The sequence below is a fragment of the Oryzias latipes genome, chromosome 7 (genome assembly GCF_053564925.1).
Source record: "Oryzias latipes strain Hd-rR chromosome 7, Olatipes_Hd-rR_3.1".
NCBI classification, from domain to species: domain Eukaryota; kingdom Metazoa; phylum Chordata; class Actinopteri; order Beloniformes; family Adrianichthyidae; genus Oryzias; species Oryzias latipes.
In genome coordinates this window covers 8,100,585-8,116,228 of record NC_136243.1, presented here as the reverse complement: position 1 = coordinate 8,116,228, position 15,644 = coordinate 8,100,585, and the positions used below count along the sequence as shown (strand labels likewise).

Below are 15,644 nucleotides of genomic sequence, written 5' to 3'. Positions count from 1 at the left end.
ATGTTGATTATTCTTCCTTTCTGTTTTATTGCTTCCTTTAGGGCTTCTCTTTTGAAACCTAATATTCTTTTGTACTTATTCACAATAGGATGAAATATGTTCAGCTAATTCGTTATTAGCTTACCATGGTTGCTGCCTTGGCTAGAACCATTAAAATCAAATTCCCACATTTCTATAGATAAACAGAAAGGCCAAAAGAACACACCTGTCAGCTGTTTGAAAACATAACTTAACCGCCTTCGATCATTCAAAGTTTCATTCCCTTATTTCAGCCAGTCTGAATCTAAGATATAAAATAACAAGTTTCATTTAATAAATAAAAAGAACAAAAACCTTCAAGTAAATTTATCAATACATTCCAACACAGAACTAAATTAAAATAGGAAAGAAAGCTTTTCTAAACCCCACAATAAATACATTTTTTAAGTCAAATAGCTATTTATCAGAAGACTTTATGAGAAGCCACCAAGTGATTATTTGGTAAACTAACCCTGCTCTTATCTTGACTGGAAGGACACACACTAAAACAACCTCAAAGTAGAGTTAATAAAAATGAGTGAAATAAATATGGTGGATACAATGTTATCCAATTTAGTCTGTACAATGAAAGTACCAAAAATAAAACCAGGAAAAGGTCGAGGTAAGATGAGAGAAATGAGAGAATAGCATAATTGAAGGTTTGACTTAAAAAACAAATATATATATACAATAAAACCCAAGGATGCTAAAGACAACCCCCAAAACATTCAAGATAGATGTAAAGGTGTAACAAAACATTTCATTGTGCTGCTAGTGAAGCTATCACCAGGCACATGTAATTAAAAGATAAGACATTATGAGATAGGAGTAATGCCTCTTTTAGTGTTGTAATGGTTGTCAGCCCAATAGTCAGGGTCACTGATGGTTCATCCATGTACATTTTTTAATTTTATTTTCAGCAAATGATATTTATTTCATTTCAGTGCTTCGTCTTTCTCACAGAATGGTCCAGTGAGTTTGAGAAAATGTCATTATTATAACTGAATTAGTTTTCTAACAAGGTTTTCATATTTTTGTGCGTAGAGCTTTAAAGGTCACAAATCCCTAAACATGTGTGAGCTGCTGAACAGTAAAGCTAGTAATTACACTCATATGCTACCCAATGTTTTGTGGATGAACATAGCATTGGTCAAACTACATCTGGAGTTGCTGTAGTAGCAGCACGGAAATCCAAATATATTCCATTTTAAAGATCAGTGTTGAAATCCTCAAAAATGTGGTTTTCAATATTCTAGATTTGTTTTCAGATTAAACCAGATGTGGTTGATGCTGCAGAGCCTGCTACCTATATCAGCCTGTAATATATTTTTGTTTTTTTATTAACATAAAATAAATCCATATGATAACCTAAAGTCCAGAACTACTGTTGTTTCATTTTCAGTTTTTCTGTCATTTATCAGTCATTCAGTAAATGATTTAAAAAGAAACACTACAATTACTCTGCATTATAGCAAATCTGCCAATGTGGGTTAGACAGTGGTGTGGATCAGTCTTCTCTTTGTGCCACTTGAATGTTATCCCAATGAACATTCGGGTTCCCTTCAATCCAATGTCTTCGCTATGACTAAAAGTTGACAGTAGTGACTGTGTCCAGGCTGTATCCTGTCTCCACCCAAAGACAGTATGGCTTCCTGTGCTAATGGTACACATAGAGTATCATGCTAAACTTTCTCACAGGGCATTCTAGCTGCTTTACAACTGTACTTGTCCGGGGTCACCACACTCATCGACTATAATCCGTCTTTTTTATTGCCGCGTACACCACACTGTGCAACCCTGTCAAATGTGTCTGTGCCACCAGGCAGCAAATGTCCTTTAGAGGCCTGATACATGCTGAGTATAAAGGTCTCAAAAATGACGTATTTCAAACACTTTTATCATTGTCGTTATTGATAATATTAAAACAGCAGTTGTTTTAGCTAAGGTGGTAATTGTGAAAAAAAAAAAAAAAAAATTGTAGAAATTCTTAAAAAATAAAAATGCACCTCTAATGCGGAATTCAAGCACAATAAGAGGTCAAGTATATTCATATTTGGAACCGTCACAACAGGAGCAACAACATATTTTAAAAATGTCAAAATATTTTCAAAACAGTTTATTAATTACACACTTCAATATTCATTTCCCATAAGGAGTTATAGAAGAACCGTTTTTTTTTTTTGTATGTTATGTCTGTTTTAGAGGGGTCGGCGGTGGTGCAGTGGTTGGCGCTCTCACTTCACAGCAGCAAGGCTCCTGTCCATATCCTGGCTAGGACCAATCATGTTCTCCCAGTGCATGCATGGGTTTTTACTGGGAACACTGGCTTCCTCCCACAGTCCAAAGACATGCTTCATAGATTAATTAGTTACGGTAAAGTGTTCCTATGTGCTATCTGAGTGTGTGTGGGTGTGATGTGGCCCTATAACAGATTGGCAACCTTTGCCCAAAGGTAGCCGGGACAGGCTCCAGTTAATGCTTCTCACAGTTTAACCAGCGGATTCTCCTCAATGCTGAACTTTCTACCGTGGTGATTTCAGGGACAGTGGGGCATATCTACAAATATACTCTGATTAACTAACTATTTACAATACAACGCCATGCTGGTCCTCGCATGCAGAGACTTTCTTTTCTCTGCAAAGTTGTGTAAATAATACCACAAATAAATCCCCTTGACAGAACTCAAAATTTTTCTAATCCGGAAAATGAAAATCAATAATGATTTATAATAATAATAATGGATTGGATTTATCTGCGCTTTTCAAGACACTCAAAGCGCTTACATTGTATCCATTATTCAGTCACTCCTCATTCATACTTGGCGACGGTAAGCTACGGTTGTAGCCACAGCTGCCCTGGGGCAGACTGACAGAGGCGTGGCTGCCATTTCGTGCCTACGGCCCCTCTGACCATCACCGGGATCATTCATGCACATGCACACAGGCAAGGAGGGTGAAGTGTCTTGCCCAAGGACACAACGACATTTTGGCTGGTGGGAGCGGGGATCGAACCGCCAACCCTTCGGTCATTGGACGACCCACTCAACCACCTGAGCCACTGTCACCCTTTATGGTGACAGTGAGATTTATGGCATTTAGCAAGATCTGCCAAGACCATTTTCTTAGAACAGAAATTTTCCCCAAATAAAAATGTCCTCTTTGCATGAAACCAGCAAGGATTTTGGTAAGACTCTAATAATAATAATAATAATAATAATAATAATAAGATGAACCAGCATACAAAATACAGGGGCGTGGTAAAAAATTAGAGTGACTCAATATTTCAATTAAAATATTGCTTTTGTTATTTTTGCAATGGTTCAAGAAGCTTGATTGGATGATTTCTTAATCTTTATCAGTAAAATTGTGGTAGCAAGTAGGGGGGCAAAGCTTTGTGCCTTCTTCTATAACTCTATCCCTTGCTTGATTTAAATTTTAAGATTAGTTTTAACACTGATGAAGAAAAAGTATAAAATCCTATAGGTGAAAAAGGATATAGACAGATGTTACAAACCCATGGTAAAAAACAAACAAAAAACAACAACAGTGGTAATAAATACTCATGTAGACATGTAAATAGGTAGAAATGCACACTAAATTGTACTCACTGCATGGTAGAAAGACTAAATCTATGGAATAAATTTAAATTGTAAGTTATGCAACAAAGATACATTTTTATGCCAAAAAATGAGCAGTGAAAGATTATGGGTAATGCAGTTCAGTGGGTTTACTGCTCTAAATATTCCGTATTCATTGACATTTAAAGTAACTTAGCATTCATGTTGTTCTGAGGAAACACTTAGGGCCTTTTCTTTATTTACCTAAGGCTGTTTTGTGTTGAAAGTTGATGTTTTATACAACCACAAAACACAAAGCAGATGTAGTAACATTTTATGCCAGTAAAATTCTTTACATTTAAGGCGATGGCATTTGAGAACATTCTAAATTGATTAGGTGAAATCAGTTTTCAAGGCAATTAAATTTGTAATTAATTGTCACAGATCAATGTGGTAAATCCCTTTAGTAATTAAATTCAGTAAGACAGATGACAGTTACCTTTTACCATCATTATCAGAGAAAAACATTTTGCTTTGCACAAATCAACATGGGCTTTAGTACTTTCCTTTTTCCATAAAATGTGAGATTAAGCTTTTTTGAAATGTCTTTTTGAAAACAAGTATATTTGTTTTAGAAATAATCCAGGAAAATACAAATGCAGATTGAATGTTTAACAGTGCAACACCATAAATTGCCTTGTATTAAAATGTTGTGTTGTTTTGATCAGGGAAACTTGGTTGTAAAATGTAAAAATAAATAAATCATGAAATTCAAAGTGTCTTCAAATGTAATGTGCAGCGATGAATTTGAAAACACAATCTGATTAAAATAGATTGTTTTTGGATTTTCAAAAACACCCTGACTATTTTTTAAGTATCTTGGTATTTATTTATTTTCTGTTTTGCAGCATTGAATACTGCAGTCCTTTAAAACAACCTGTTGTTACAGTGTACAATGATTTGATTCTAAGTACTTGCAACTGTAGCAAAGCAAAGAACAAAGCCCAAACTCTGTGATGTTTATCTTGAGAGCAGCAGACTTTAAATCCTCTTATGAACGGCTGATGCTAAGCCCAAGTCTGCAAATTCCTTCTTTTAACTGTTATTTACCATAATTGGTAATCAGTCAACCAGAAAGCAGAAATCCCCAAATTCAGCTAATCAGCATCACCTAGAGCAGGGATGTCTGAAAAACAAACAGGGTGACCCCACAGTGAAGCTTGGGACACCTTTAGACCTACCTTTCACTTCAACATCAACTTTATGCACCTTTTCTTCATGCTCTTGACCTCAGGGGTATTTGTTTAAATTTGGCCAAGGCAATCAATGTGAAAAAATAAGAGTGTCCCTTTAGTAAATCTTCAACTGTCAGATTCCAGCTCCTTCCTTGACCCCTTTGTCCATTCAACCATTTTCTGAATCCGCTGAATCCCTTTTGTGGCCATGAAGCTGCTGGAGCCTGTCTCGACTACTGTTGGTCAAAGGCAGGGTGCAACGCAACATTATGACCTGATAAAAGCTTAAACCTTTTAAAACAGATACATAGTATTATTTATTATTCTCTAAATTATTATTATTTTTGATTAAATGTCTTTTGTCAGACTTCAAATGGTATCACACCCCAAAGAAACGTACACACAAAGTATTTTTCAAAATGTGTTGGTTAACACGCAAACACAAAGATCCCAAGTTTTGGTGACATTCAATAGAATATACCTACTTTGTTCTTTCAATGGGCAGAAAAGGGAAGAGCAGCACTGACAGGAAAAAAACTGAAATCGATGTTTGAAAAATAACCTCAGTTTTTAGATGTTTCTTAAGTGGTCTTTTGGGCCGGGCAGCAAAAGATCAGCCAGTTTGAAAAACAATTAATAGACAGAAATCCATACTCACACAGCCAGCATCGAGTATGAGGTAATAAATTTGCTCTCCCAGCTCGATTTACTCCCACACACCTTGATTTCCTCATCACAGACGCACATAAATTTGCTGTCTCAGCTCACACCTACAGCTTCCAGGAGTGGTGACTCCCTGACTCCCAACGTTGATGAACACACAGAGGCTACATTTTCCATATTACCTCATGTCATATGAATATTTTCAGCTTCAGTATTAATTATACCCCATTAAGTGTATTTTTATGTATATTTTCTCACATCTGCCATATACCAGGGGCTCAGGCAAGCACTGGAGAAGGCCTGGAAGGTGAGGGGTGACAGTGGTGCCTGTGGTAATTGGAGCACTCGGGGCAGTAACCCCCAAGCTGGAGGAGTGGCTACAACAGATACCTGGAAAGACCTCAGACCTCTCAGTCCAGAAAAGAGCAGTGCTAGGAACAGCTAAGATTACTGCAGGACCCTCAAGCTCCCAGGCCTCGGGTAGAGCAGTGGTCCCCAACCCCCGGTACCGGTCCGTGGTCATTTGGTACCGGGCCGTACAGAAAAAATAAAATAACTTACATGACTTCCGTTTTATTTATTCCGGAATCTGAAAGATGTTTATTTTGAAAAATTGCCCGATTCTCTGTTACATCCATCTATGTTACTCTTGATGCAGGCCAATTCACTCGTCTCGGTCACGTGATAGGATACCGCTTAAATAAAACCCAGGAACTAGCAAAATGAATAAAAAACAAACGTCTTTGGAAAGTTTCTTTGCCAAGTGGAAAAGGCCCAGCCAGGAGACAGAAGAGGAGCCTTTGACTTCCAAAAAAACCAAAGCTACATTTAATAGACAGTATCAGGAGTCCTACATAAAATACAGATATATCCCAAGATTCCCTCGAACTATTCAGCATTGTGGTGAGTTGGATTTTCCATTCACTTATATTGAAGGCATTTTTAAATGTTATAATAATAGTGATCATAGAGTGTTGCGGGCAGAGAGGACGTTGGTCATGTCATAATTCGTGTTTATTGTTATATTTAGAAAATACCACAGTTTACATGCCAAGTCATGTTACTTTGTTGTACTGTATGTAGTGTCAGTCACGTGCACGTTTGGTCTGTTGTCAGAGTTCCACAGGCTGCAGGGTTTACTGTCAGAGCTGGCATCACAGGGAATGAAATCAATCCTCTTTGCCTGCTTTGGTCAAAATAGGGTTGAGCACAGGCGTTTGTTTTTGCCCATGTGTCCTTTCATCTAGCAGTTATGTTGTTTCACCCTTAGTTATTTCTTCCTGTTGTGTTTACTTCTTTTTAGCACCATGAGTGTGGGAAGGGGAGGGGATGATGAGACCTGTGCCATGTACAATGTTTAGCGTGTCAAAATAAAAGTGCAGAGTACGTCTTATCACATGTCTCTGCCTTTATTGCAGTGTTGCTGCAGCGTGTGTCCGCCACATATAACATACCGGTCCGTGAGAATTTTGCCAGACATCAAACCGGTCCGTGGCACAATAAAGGTTGTGGTAGAGAACCAGAGCTTGGATAAAAAAAATGCCTGGTGCGTATTCGCCTTTCACTATTTGCGGTTTCATGTATTCACACTCTTTTTTCAGACACTTGACTCTTCCACTTTATCACAAAAACTCAGCTCAAGATGCTTGTATGAGACTTCTGCATCTGAAAAAAGGTGCTGCGGGGGAGGAGGGGAACAGAGATGAAGAGCCAGCTGCTAAGGAAGATTTCACAGCTATTTCCACCTGTTCCTGAATCGCTGTAACCAAAGTTTGTGCCCCTGCACGGAAAAAACACCATCAGATGACTCAAAAGTGGACGGATCATATCCTGAAATACTGAGGAAGATATCAGCAGAGAATAATTATCATCTGGAGCAGGTGTTTAATATGGATGAAACCGGACTCTTGCACTCAACTGACGAAGGAGGAAGCAAGGGCTCCTGGTATTAAGGAACAGAGTGACACTCCAAATGTGGGTTATAAAAAGGAACTCTTTATGTTGAGCAATATTTCAATAATCTTTAATAACTGTTTTACAAAGCATCACAAATGTTTCAGATAGGTTTTTGATGAGCAAGGATCAGTGACGGGCATTCTTCCGCTGCAGGGGTGCGGGGGTGGATTTGGCATATCCGCGGGTGTCTCTGGCTCTGGAAATAAGTGGGGAATACTGCATATATATATATATATACAGTGCAGACCAAAAGTTTGGACACACCTTCTCGTTCAAAGAGTTCTCTTTATTTTCATGACAATGAAAATTGTACAGTCACACTGAAGGCATTAAAACTGTGAATTAACACATGTGGAATATATACATAACAAAAAAGTGTGAAAAAACTGAAAATATGTCATATTCTAGGTGCTTCATTGTAGCCACCTTTTGATTTGATTACTGCTTTGCACACTCTTCAAGAGGTAGTCACCTGAAATGTTTTTCACTTCACAGGTGTGCCCTGTCAGGTTTAACCCTTGTGCTATCTTAGATGACCCCCCCCTTACATTGACGTGTTCTCCCTACCATGACAAAGGTGGATAAAGGTGGAAAGATTTCATGTAATCCATGGACACCAGTGAAGATCACAAATCATTGAAGAAAAAAGGTTCAGCGCACTGTCTAGTGGGTCTAAATGACCCAACTCCCAATGTTAAAGTGCCTAGGATAGCACAAGGGTTAATAAGCGTGATTTCTTGCCTTAACAATGGGGTTGGGACCATCAGTCGTGTTGTGCAGATGTCAGGTGGATACACAGCTGATAGCCCTACTGAATAGACTGTTAGAATTTGTATTATGTCAAGGAAAAAGCAGGTAAGTACAGAAAAACGAATGGTCATCATTACTTCAAGAAATAAAGGTCAGTCAGTCCAAAAAATTGGGAAAACTTTGAATGTGTCCCCAAGTGCATTCACAAAAACCTTTAAGTGCTACAAAGAAACTGGCTCACATGCAGACCGCCCCAGGAAAGGAAGACCAAGAGTCACCTCTGCTGCAGAGGATGAGTTCATCCGAGTCACCAGCTTCAGAAATCACAGGTTAACAGCAGCTCAGATTGGAGAGCAGGTCAATGGCACACAGAGCTCTAGCAGCAGAGACATCTCTACAACAACCGTTAAAAGGAGACTGTGTGAATCAGGCCTTCATGGTAGAATATCTGCTAAAGAAAGGCAACAAGCAGAAGAGACTAGTTTGGGCTAAAGAACACAAGGAATGGACATTAGACCAGTGGAAACCTGTGCTTTGGTCTGATGAGTCCAAATTTGAGATTGTTGGTTCCAACCACCGTGTCTTTTTGATACACAGAAATGGTGTACGGATGGACTCTACATACCTGGTTCCCACCGTGAAGCACGGAGGAGGAGGTGTGATGGTGTGGGGGTGCTTTGCTGGTGACACTGTTGGGGATTTATTAAAAATTGAAGGCACACTGAACCAGCATGGCTACCACAGCATCTTGCAGCAGCATGCTATTTGGACCATCATTTATTTTTCAACAGAACAATGACCCCAAACACACCTCCAGGCTGTGTAAGGGCTATTTGACCAAGAAAGAGAGTGATGGGGTGCTGCGCTAGATGACCTGGCCTCCACAGTCACCGAACCTGAACCCAATCGAGATGGTTTGGGGGGAGCTGGATCACAGAGTGAAGGCAAAAGGGCCAACAAGTGCTAAGCATCTCTGGGAACTCCTTCAAGACTGTTGGAAGACCATTTCAGGTGACTACTTCTTGAAGCTCATCAAGAGAATGCCAAGAGTGTGCAAAGCAGTAATCAAAGCAAAAGGTGGCTACTATGAAGAACCTACAATATGACATATTTTCATTTGTTTCACACCTTTCTGTTATGTATATAGTTCCACATCTGTTAATTCATAGTTTTGATGCCTTCAGTGTGACCACAATTTTCATACTCATGAAAATAAAGAAAAATCTTTGAACGAGAAGGTGTGTCCAAACTTTTGGTCTGTACTGTATAAATATATATGTAAAGACTGTAAGGGGTTGAAAGATAGGATTAATAAAGAAGATGAAATAGATATTAACAGGCTATGGGAAATGATCTGGGTGAGAGCACATACACACCACCAAAGAGGACCCATATTTTGTTGGCCACAATGACAATTTATTTCTAATAATAAAAATATGGATGGCCACCGAGTTACAGAGAAAAACACTAAAAAGAGAATAAAATCCTTCCAGGGGGAGATTAAAATAGTAAAAAAGCCAAAAAATCCTGGAACAAGTTAAAACACGATAAAAAGAATGCAAATATTCCTAAGGGCAGTTAAAACAGGTTTAAAAGGCAGCTTGACGGGGGGGTCACAGATCCCAAACCAAGGGGGTGTCTTCTCCCCGCCAGACTTGGTTCCCGTCAACTTCTCCCGTTGATGATCAGACAACTCCCTCCGGTCACGCGCACCATTGTATATTGCACCAGTGGTGCCCCTCGTCTTCCAGGCCTTCTACAGTGGTGCCTGTTGTAATAGGCTATATGCACACTCACTTCCGCATTCCAAGTCTGCCAGCCAGGTTACATCCGGCGTCGACGGAGCACATAGCGTCAATAACAACTATGGCATTTTTCACTTGGTCCCTTCAAGATGTCCCAAAGGTAACGGTCAACGACGTGAGTCGAATCATACAAAAGTTATGTCACACTTCGACAACCAAGAAAGAGAAGGGCTTCAAATTGTATGTGTCAAGCTACATCCACAATTTTGAAGGTAAGATCTGGACGTGTTCTGTGTTTACATGCCCATAGCATGCATGCTATCTAGTGCTAGCGCAGCAGGTGCAGCGTAGGCTATGTTTACTATTATGTGTCAATCACAGCCAATTTTCCTAACGCCTTTGTCAATGTCAGTTTCAAACAAGGATTCAAGCACAGGAGAGGTAACGATTAGGGCTGAGTGCTACAGATCTATGAGGAAAAGCCAAAAGCCTCACAGCTTAAGCGTAAGAGAAAGTTATACTGCAGGTTCAGCGCAGATTGGTTCATGGTTCATGGTTCATGAGACAGGTTACGTTTGGCAGATCAAAGTTTCTGTGAATCATTGCATCTAATAATGCTAAAGGTTATTTTAAAGACAAATTTCATTTACAATACCATAAATAACACTGGTGTGTTGGAATATTTATCGATATTTAAATATGTACGCTAATCACTGGGATTCACAGAAACTGAGTTCCGTTTTGTCACTGCATTGACACACGTTCTGTGTCCACTGTTGGGGATGATGAGTAAAGTGAGATAAATAATAATATAAATAATATTGTGGCTACAATTTTAGCTCATACAAATTGTTTAGTAGTTATTAATTGTTTTAGTAGTTAATAATTATATGTCGATGGTTCAAATTTGTTTGTTTTGTTAAACATTCTCACTGTACTCATGTATTCTCTTTTTAAAAAACTGCACTTTTATTCTATTATAACAGATTTGTGTATTTTCAGATTGTGCTTGGGGATGCCCGTCCTGTGCAGCTACTTTTGGCAAATCCAGGGCCAGATGTTGATTTCTGGTTTAGACTGGTGTGACTTTGTTGTCTACACACAGGAGGACATTTTATTCAGAGGATTCCCAGAGACAATGAAATCACCAAAACAATGAAAGTAAAAATTGATTTTTTTTTATTTTTATTGTTACCTCTTTGCTTCCCTAAATAATTAGATTCTGATTGCCTGTCACACTTCTTTATAGAGTGCTGTTAATTTCTCTTTTCTCCATTTCTCTTACTGGCAGTAACTCTTATTAGTTTAATCCATTTCAAAATATTTGTACATATATATTGATTCAAGTTTTTATATTTTTTCTTAATTGTATTACTATGTTTCTTGTTGTATTAATACTAATCTATTATTAAATTACATGTTACATGTTCTTCCGATTAATTTTTTTTTGATAATTGGTTACCTAAAAATAGTATTTTATAACTGTTGTTTGTAAATTGGGAGCCCTAAATAAATGTTATTCAGTAAATAATTCACTGTGCATGAAAGTATTATTCTTATATTACAGATGGCTTAAAAGCATTGGTGAGGTAAAGTACATATAACATGCAAATAATTCAGTAGTTCTTTATTCAAAGAGTATGTGCAATGTACAGCAGTGCATACATAACATTAATTATAAAATTCAATTTATACAAAGTAATTTACAAAGGTACATTCAAAGAAAGTAGTTATACAAATGGTCATAGGTTATTAATTTTTTTTTTTTTCTACTGCTGCTACTCTGGCTTCTTTGCCCAAGCCTTTACAAGAGGCCCGTTTTCATAGTTCGTCAGAAGACATGCAACAGTATACAGCTGATTAATGTTGCCAAAAAGCCGAAGTGGAATCTCTGTGTCAAAGAACTTGTGTTCCTTAACACGCCGTATGAGGCGCTCAACATGCACCCTGAGGCGTGCAATTGCTTGGGTCTCCCTGACCTCACAGGCAGACATCTGGGATCTTCCAGAGAGAAATGCTGGCCTATAAATCTTGCAAGGTACAAGGTCATCAACCAGAAAACCTCGGTCGACCATGATGGCCATTCCAGGTCTCAAAAGGGAGAGAATTCCAGACTCACGCGTGATCTGTTTGTCACTGATGGAACCAGCGTACAGTTGAGAAATAAATGTGACCGCCCCATGAGGAGCCACTCCAAGCAGCCCTTTGAGAGTACAGTGGGACTTGTATGCTGAGAACATTTCACTTTGGAGAAGAGGTGATGAAGGGCACTGGCACCTTAGCTCTGTGCAGTCCAGGATGACTGTAGTGTCTGCATAGTCCTTAAACTCAGCTGGCAGATGTGCCCTTATTTTCTCCTCTGGTATCCAGATCCTCACAGACCCTAGCACAGTGTACAGAAAGTTGCTCCATGTTGTAATGATCCGACTGACTGTGGACTGGTGGACTCCATACCGGTCAGCAAGATCACGCTGTTTTGAACCCAGTGCCAGGTAATTGAGAAACATGAACATCTCATCAATGGGCTGCAGGAAACGAGTCTGTTCAAAAGAAAAACAATTTGCGTTATGTTTCTCTCAACCTCTATTAGCCCTGATCTTTGTTAAAGGGATAGTTCACTTCAAAATGAAAATCATATACTCAGTGAATTTCTTTCTTTCTTCAAAATATATTCCTTTGTGTTCAGCAGAAGAAAGAAATTCATACAGGTTTGAAACAACTTGAGGGTGAGTATATGATGACAGAATTTTAATTTTGAAGTGAACTATCCCTTTAAGTTTTATTGTATGGGCCATGTAAATAACTACTTACTACAGTGGAACTTGGCTCTGTAAAGGTGCCTCTCTGTGCTTGTGTCACACTGACCATATTTGGCAGTGATGGCTCTATTAAGGCCCAGAATCTCATCAGCAGGTCATAGGATGCAAATCTAAATAAATACAATTCAGATATAATCATTTAAATATTATATCAGTGTATACTATGATATTACTTGGAAGCATTTCAAATATACAACTCTGTTAGCCTTCCTCTCTCCCTCTCTCTCTCTCTCTCACACACACACACACACACAACTATATCTGTTGTTGCAAAAGTAACGTTACTACAGAACAATCTGATATCTTACCTTGTGAAAAAACGTATGTCCTTGTCTGAGGCAGCAAAACGATGGATTCCAAAGCGCTGATTCATTGTCAGCTTCTCGACGTGTTCCCTCAGCTTGAGAATCTCATCTCTGAGAGAGATGTTGTCATCAAGGGCTAAATCAACAACTGCAGGATCTGAAGCCGAAGCGTAGTCGTGGTCCATAGGGATATCAGCTTTCTCGCCTGCGTCGCCGTCATCCTCCGTCATCGGAGGCGGACGCTCTCTCCTCTCCCACACCCCCGGTCGTGAAGTGGGAAGGGTGAAATTGTTCCACTCAAACAGTGCTGGGACAGCTCCCTTGTTTTATAGCCGCCTCCCCGTCTCTGATAAGGGCTCACGAACATCATCCTTGTTAAAATGTCGGCTACATACTCGGGTATGGGGAGTAACTGTGAATTTGTCCCTCCGGATAGCTACAAGCCATTTTCGCCTGATTTCCGCGTCAGATGGAAATGTATGAAAACTAAGTAAACTGTTGTACTTGCTCGAAGCTTGACACAGAGGCACACAACAATGCTCGGCTGTACTATAGATGGTTCGCTGAAATTTGAACGTTTTCTTACTAGTCATATTGTAGTTGCTGTTATATCGCTTTGTAAACAATCGCCTCAGCGCGAGCGGAAATGGCTTAGCAGGCTGAGATTTTAGCGGAAGCACGTCATCACCTCCGTGTGCATATAGCCTATTGGAACACTAGGGGCAGTAACCCCCAAGCTGGAGGAGTGGCTACAACAGATATGTTTGTTTGTTTTTATGTTTATGATCACTTAAGTCTGGGCTTTACTTAATTCTCTATTCATTTATTTATTTCATTTCCAAATCATTTACTTTTGTTCATTACGTTTTACTTGTGTTTTATTTGTGTGTGTTGTAATATGAAAGTGGTGATTTTTTAAATGGCATTTATATGTGAGTATCTCTTATTTATACTAACATTTTCTGTCACTCCATGAAAACTACAGGATGAAAATAAACTGATTTTGTGAATCAGTGATAATAAGTCTTTTCTAAGTAAAAACTTCTTTTGTAAAGCGTTTTTCCATATAAAATATTTTGCCAGTTGTGATTAAACAAATACATGTTAACACAATTCTCTTTACATTTGCTACATACTCTTTAAAACCGAGTGTTTCCAACAATTATTTTTAGTGGATTATAAAAGTTTTTCCTCATTCCAGAAGTGTGTAAATGAGACAATTATCTCATCCAAAATGTAGCACTGCTGTAGTGTATTATTAATTTTTATCAAGGTTGAAAGTGTTTAATTAACATGTATCAAATGTACTGCAATTTGCTACCTCTTTGCTCATAAATGGGATTTTATTATTATATTTTGAAAATGCAGATCCTGCCAGTTGTCTTCTTTGTTTAAAATTGACAAAAAGATTGGAGTTCAGAGAACAAAGGCTATTTTTTTGTCTTGTTCTGTTGTGATAGGAGGCAGTGTACTGTTTATGTTCTATTGTGAACAAAGAAAATGATATCAATGTTACAACATCTCTTTCTGTCTGGATTTGAATGTGTTATATGGTGGAGTTCCTGCACCCAAAGCAATGAAAACTGACTCACCTGTTAGTGTTTTATACATTATTAAACACAAAAACAAAGGACACCACAGAGGATAGATCAAATACTTCAAATTCTGACAGACAGTTGCAATAAACTTAAGTAAAAGATCTGAGGTCAACAATGTGGTTTGTATAGTCAAAAAAAACCCAAAAAGTGTGGCTGCATGGTGGCTCAGTGGTTAAAGCTCTTGCCTCACAGAAAGACGGTCCCTGGTTCAAGTCCCAGCTGGGGGATATGAAAAAACAACATCAACATCATCCTTTCTGTGTGGAGTTTGAATGTTCTCCCCATCCTTGCATGGGTTTTGTCCAGGATCTCCAGCTTCCTCCCACCATCCAAAAACATGCTTCATAGGTCAATTGGCAACTCTAAATTGTCCATAGGTTCAAATGTGAGAATAAATGGGTGTGTGATTGAGGACATTCTACCCTGCGACTGGCAACCTGTCCAGGGTGTCCCCCTGCCTTCACCAACCTTTACCCTTCACCCACCTTTCATTGCACTGGTAATTTAGTTGATTGTGTTCTAGCGGATTTGCACATTTTCCACATAATGTAATTTCGATCTTTTGTGATACATGCACAATTTACGTAATTCATGTGTTTCTTGCGTTCGTTATTCATCAATATGCGCTAATTTTGGTTGGTTGCAAATTATGCAATCTATATCTATATTTATTAATTGTATTTAAATCTTATGCAATTGTTTGTTATTTTTGTGAGCTGCATGCACAAATTTGTGGCTTTCTACGACTTTCCACGTATGTCCACATATGTCTAACAGACTTTTCACACACCTATGGATAACTTGTATTTCAGTCAGACAACTCATGCAGTAGAGAAAAAATTATTTCCATATTTTTCTTTTAGTTTTGGCACAAGGCTCAGTTCAGATACATGAAACAAGATCTCCATAGAAAACTTAGGGCATTAAACTAACCTAACCTAACGAAGCTCACAAGTGGAAGCCGGGGAGGGTGGGGCGACAAATGCAGCCCTCTTGGAA

At 38.7% G+C, this 15,644-nt stretch overlaps 1 protein-coding gene across 1 annotated transcript; it reads right to left on the bottom strand.

Annotated features, from left to right (window-relative positions):
• Positions 1-11,535: 11,535 nt before the first annotated feature.
• On the bottom strand, positions 11,536-13,711 carry LOC111947677 (uncharacterized). The gene is made up of 3 exons (XM_023956984.2): positions 13,051-13,711; positions 12,735-12,852; positions 11,536-12,463 (listed from the first exon to the last, which is right to left on the bottom strand). Exons 1-3 carry the CDS (start codon positions 13,275-13,277, stop codon positions 11,702-11,704), a joined length of 1,107 nt encoding a protein of 368 aa, XP_023812752.1. The 5' UTR covers positions 13,278-13,711; the 3' UTR covers positions 11,536-11,701.
• Between the last annotated feature and the right edge of the window lie 1,933 nt (positions 13,712-15,644).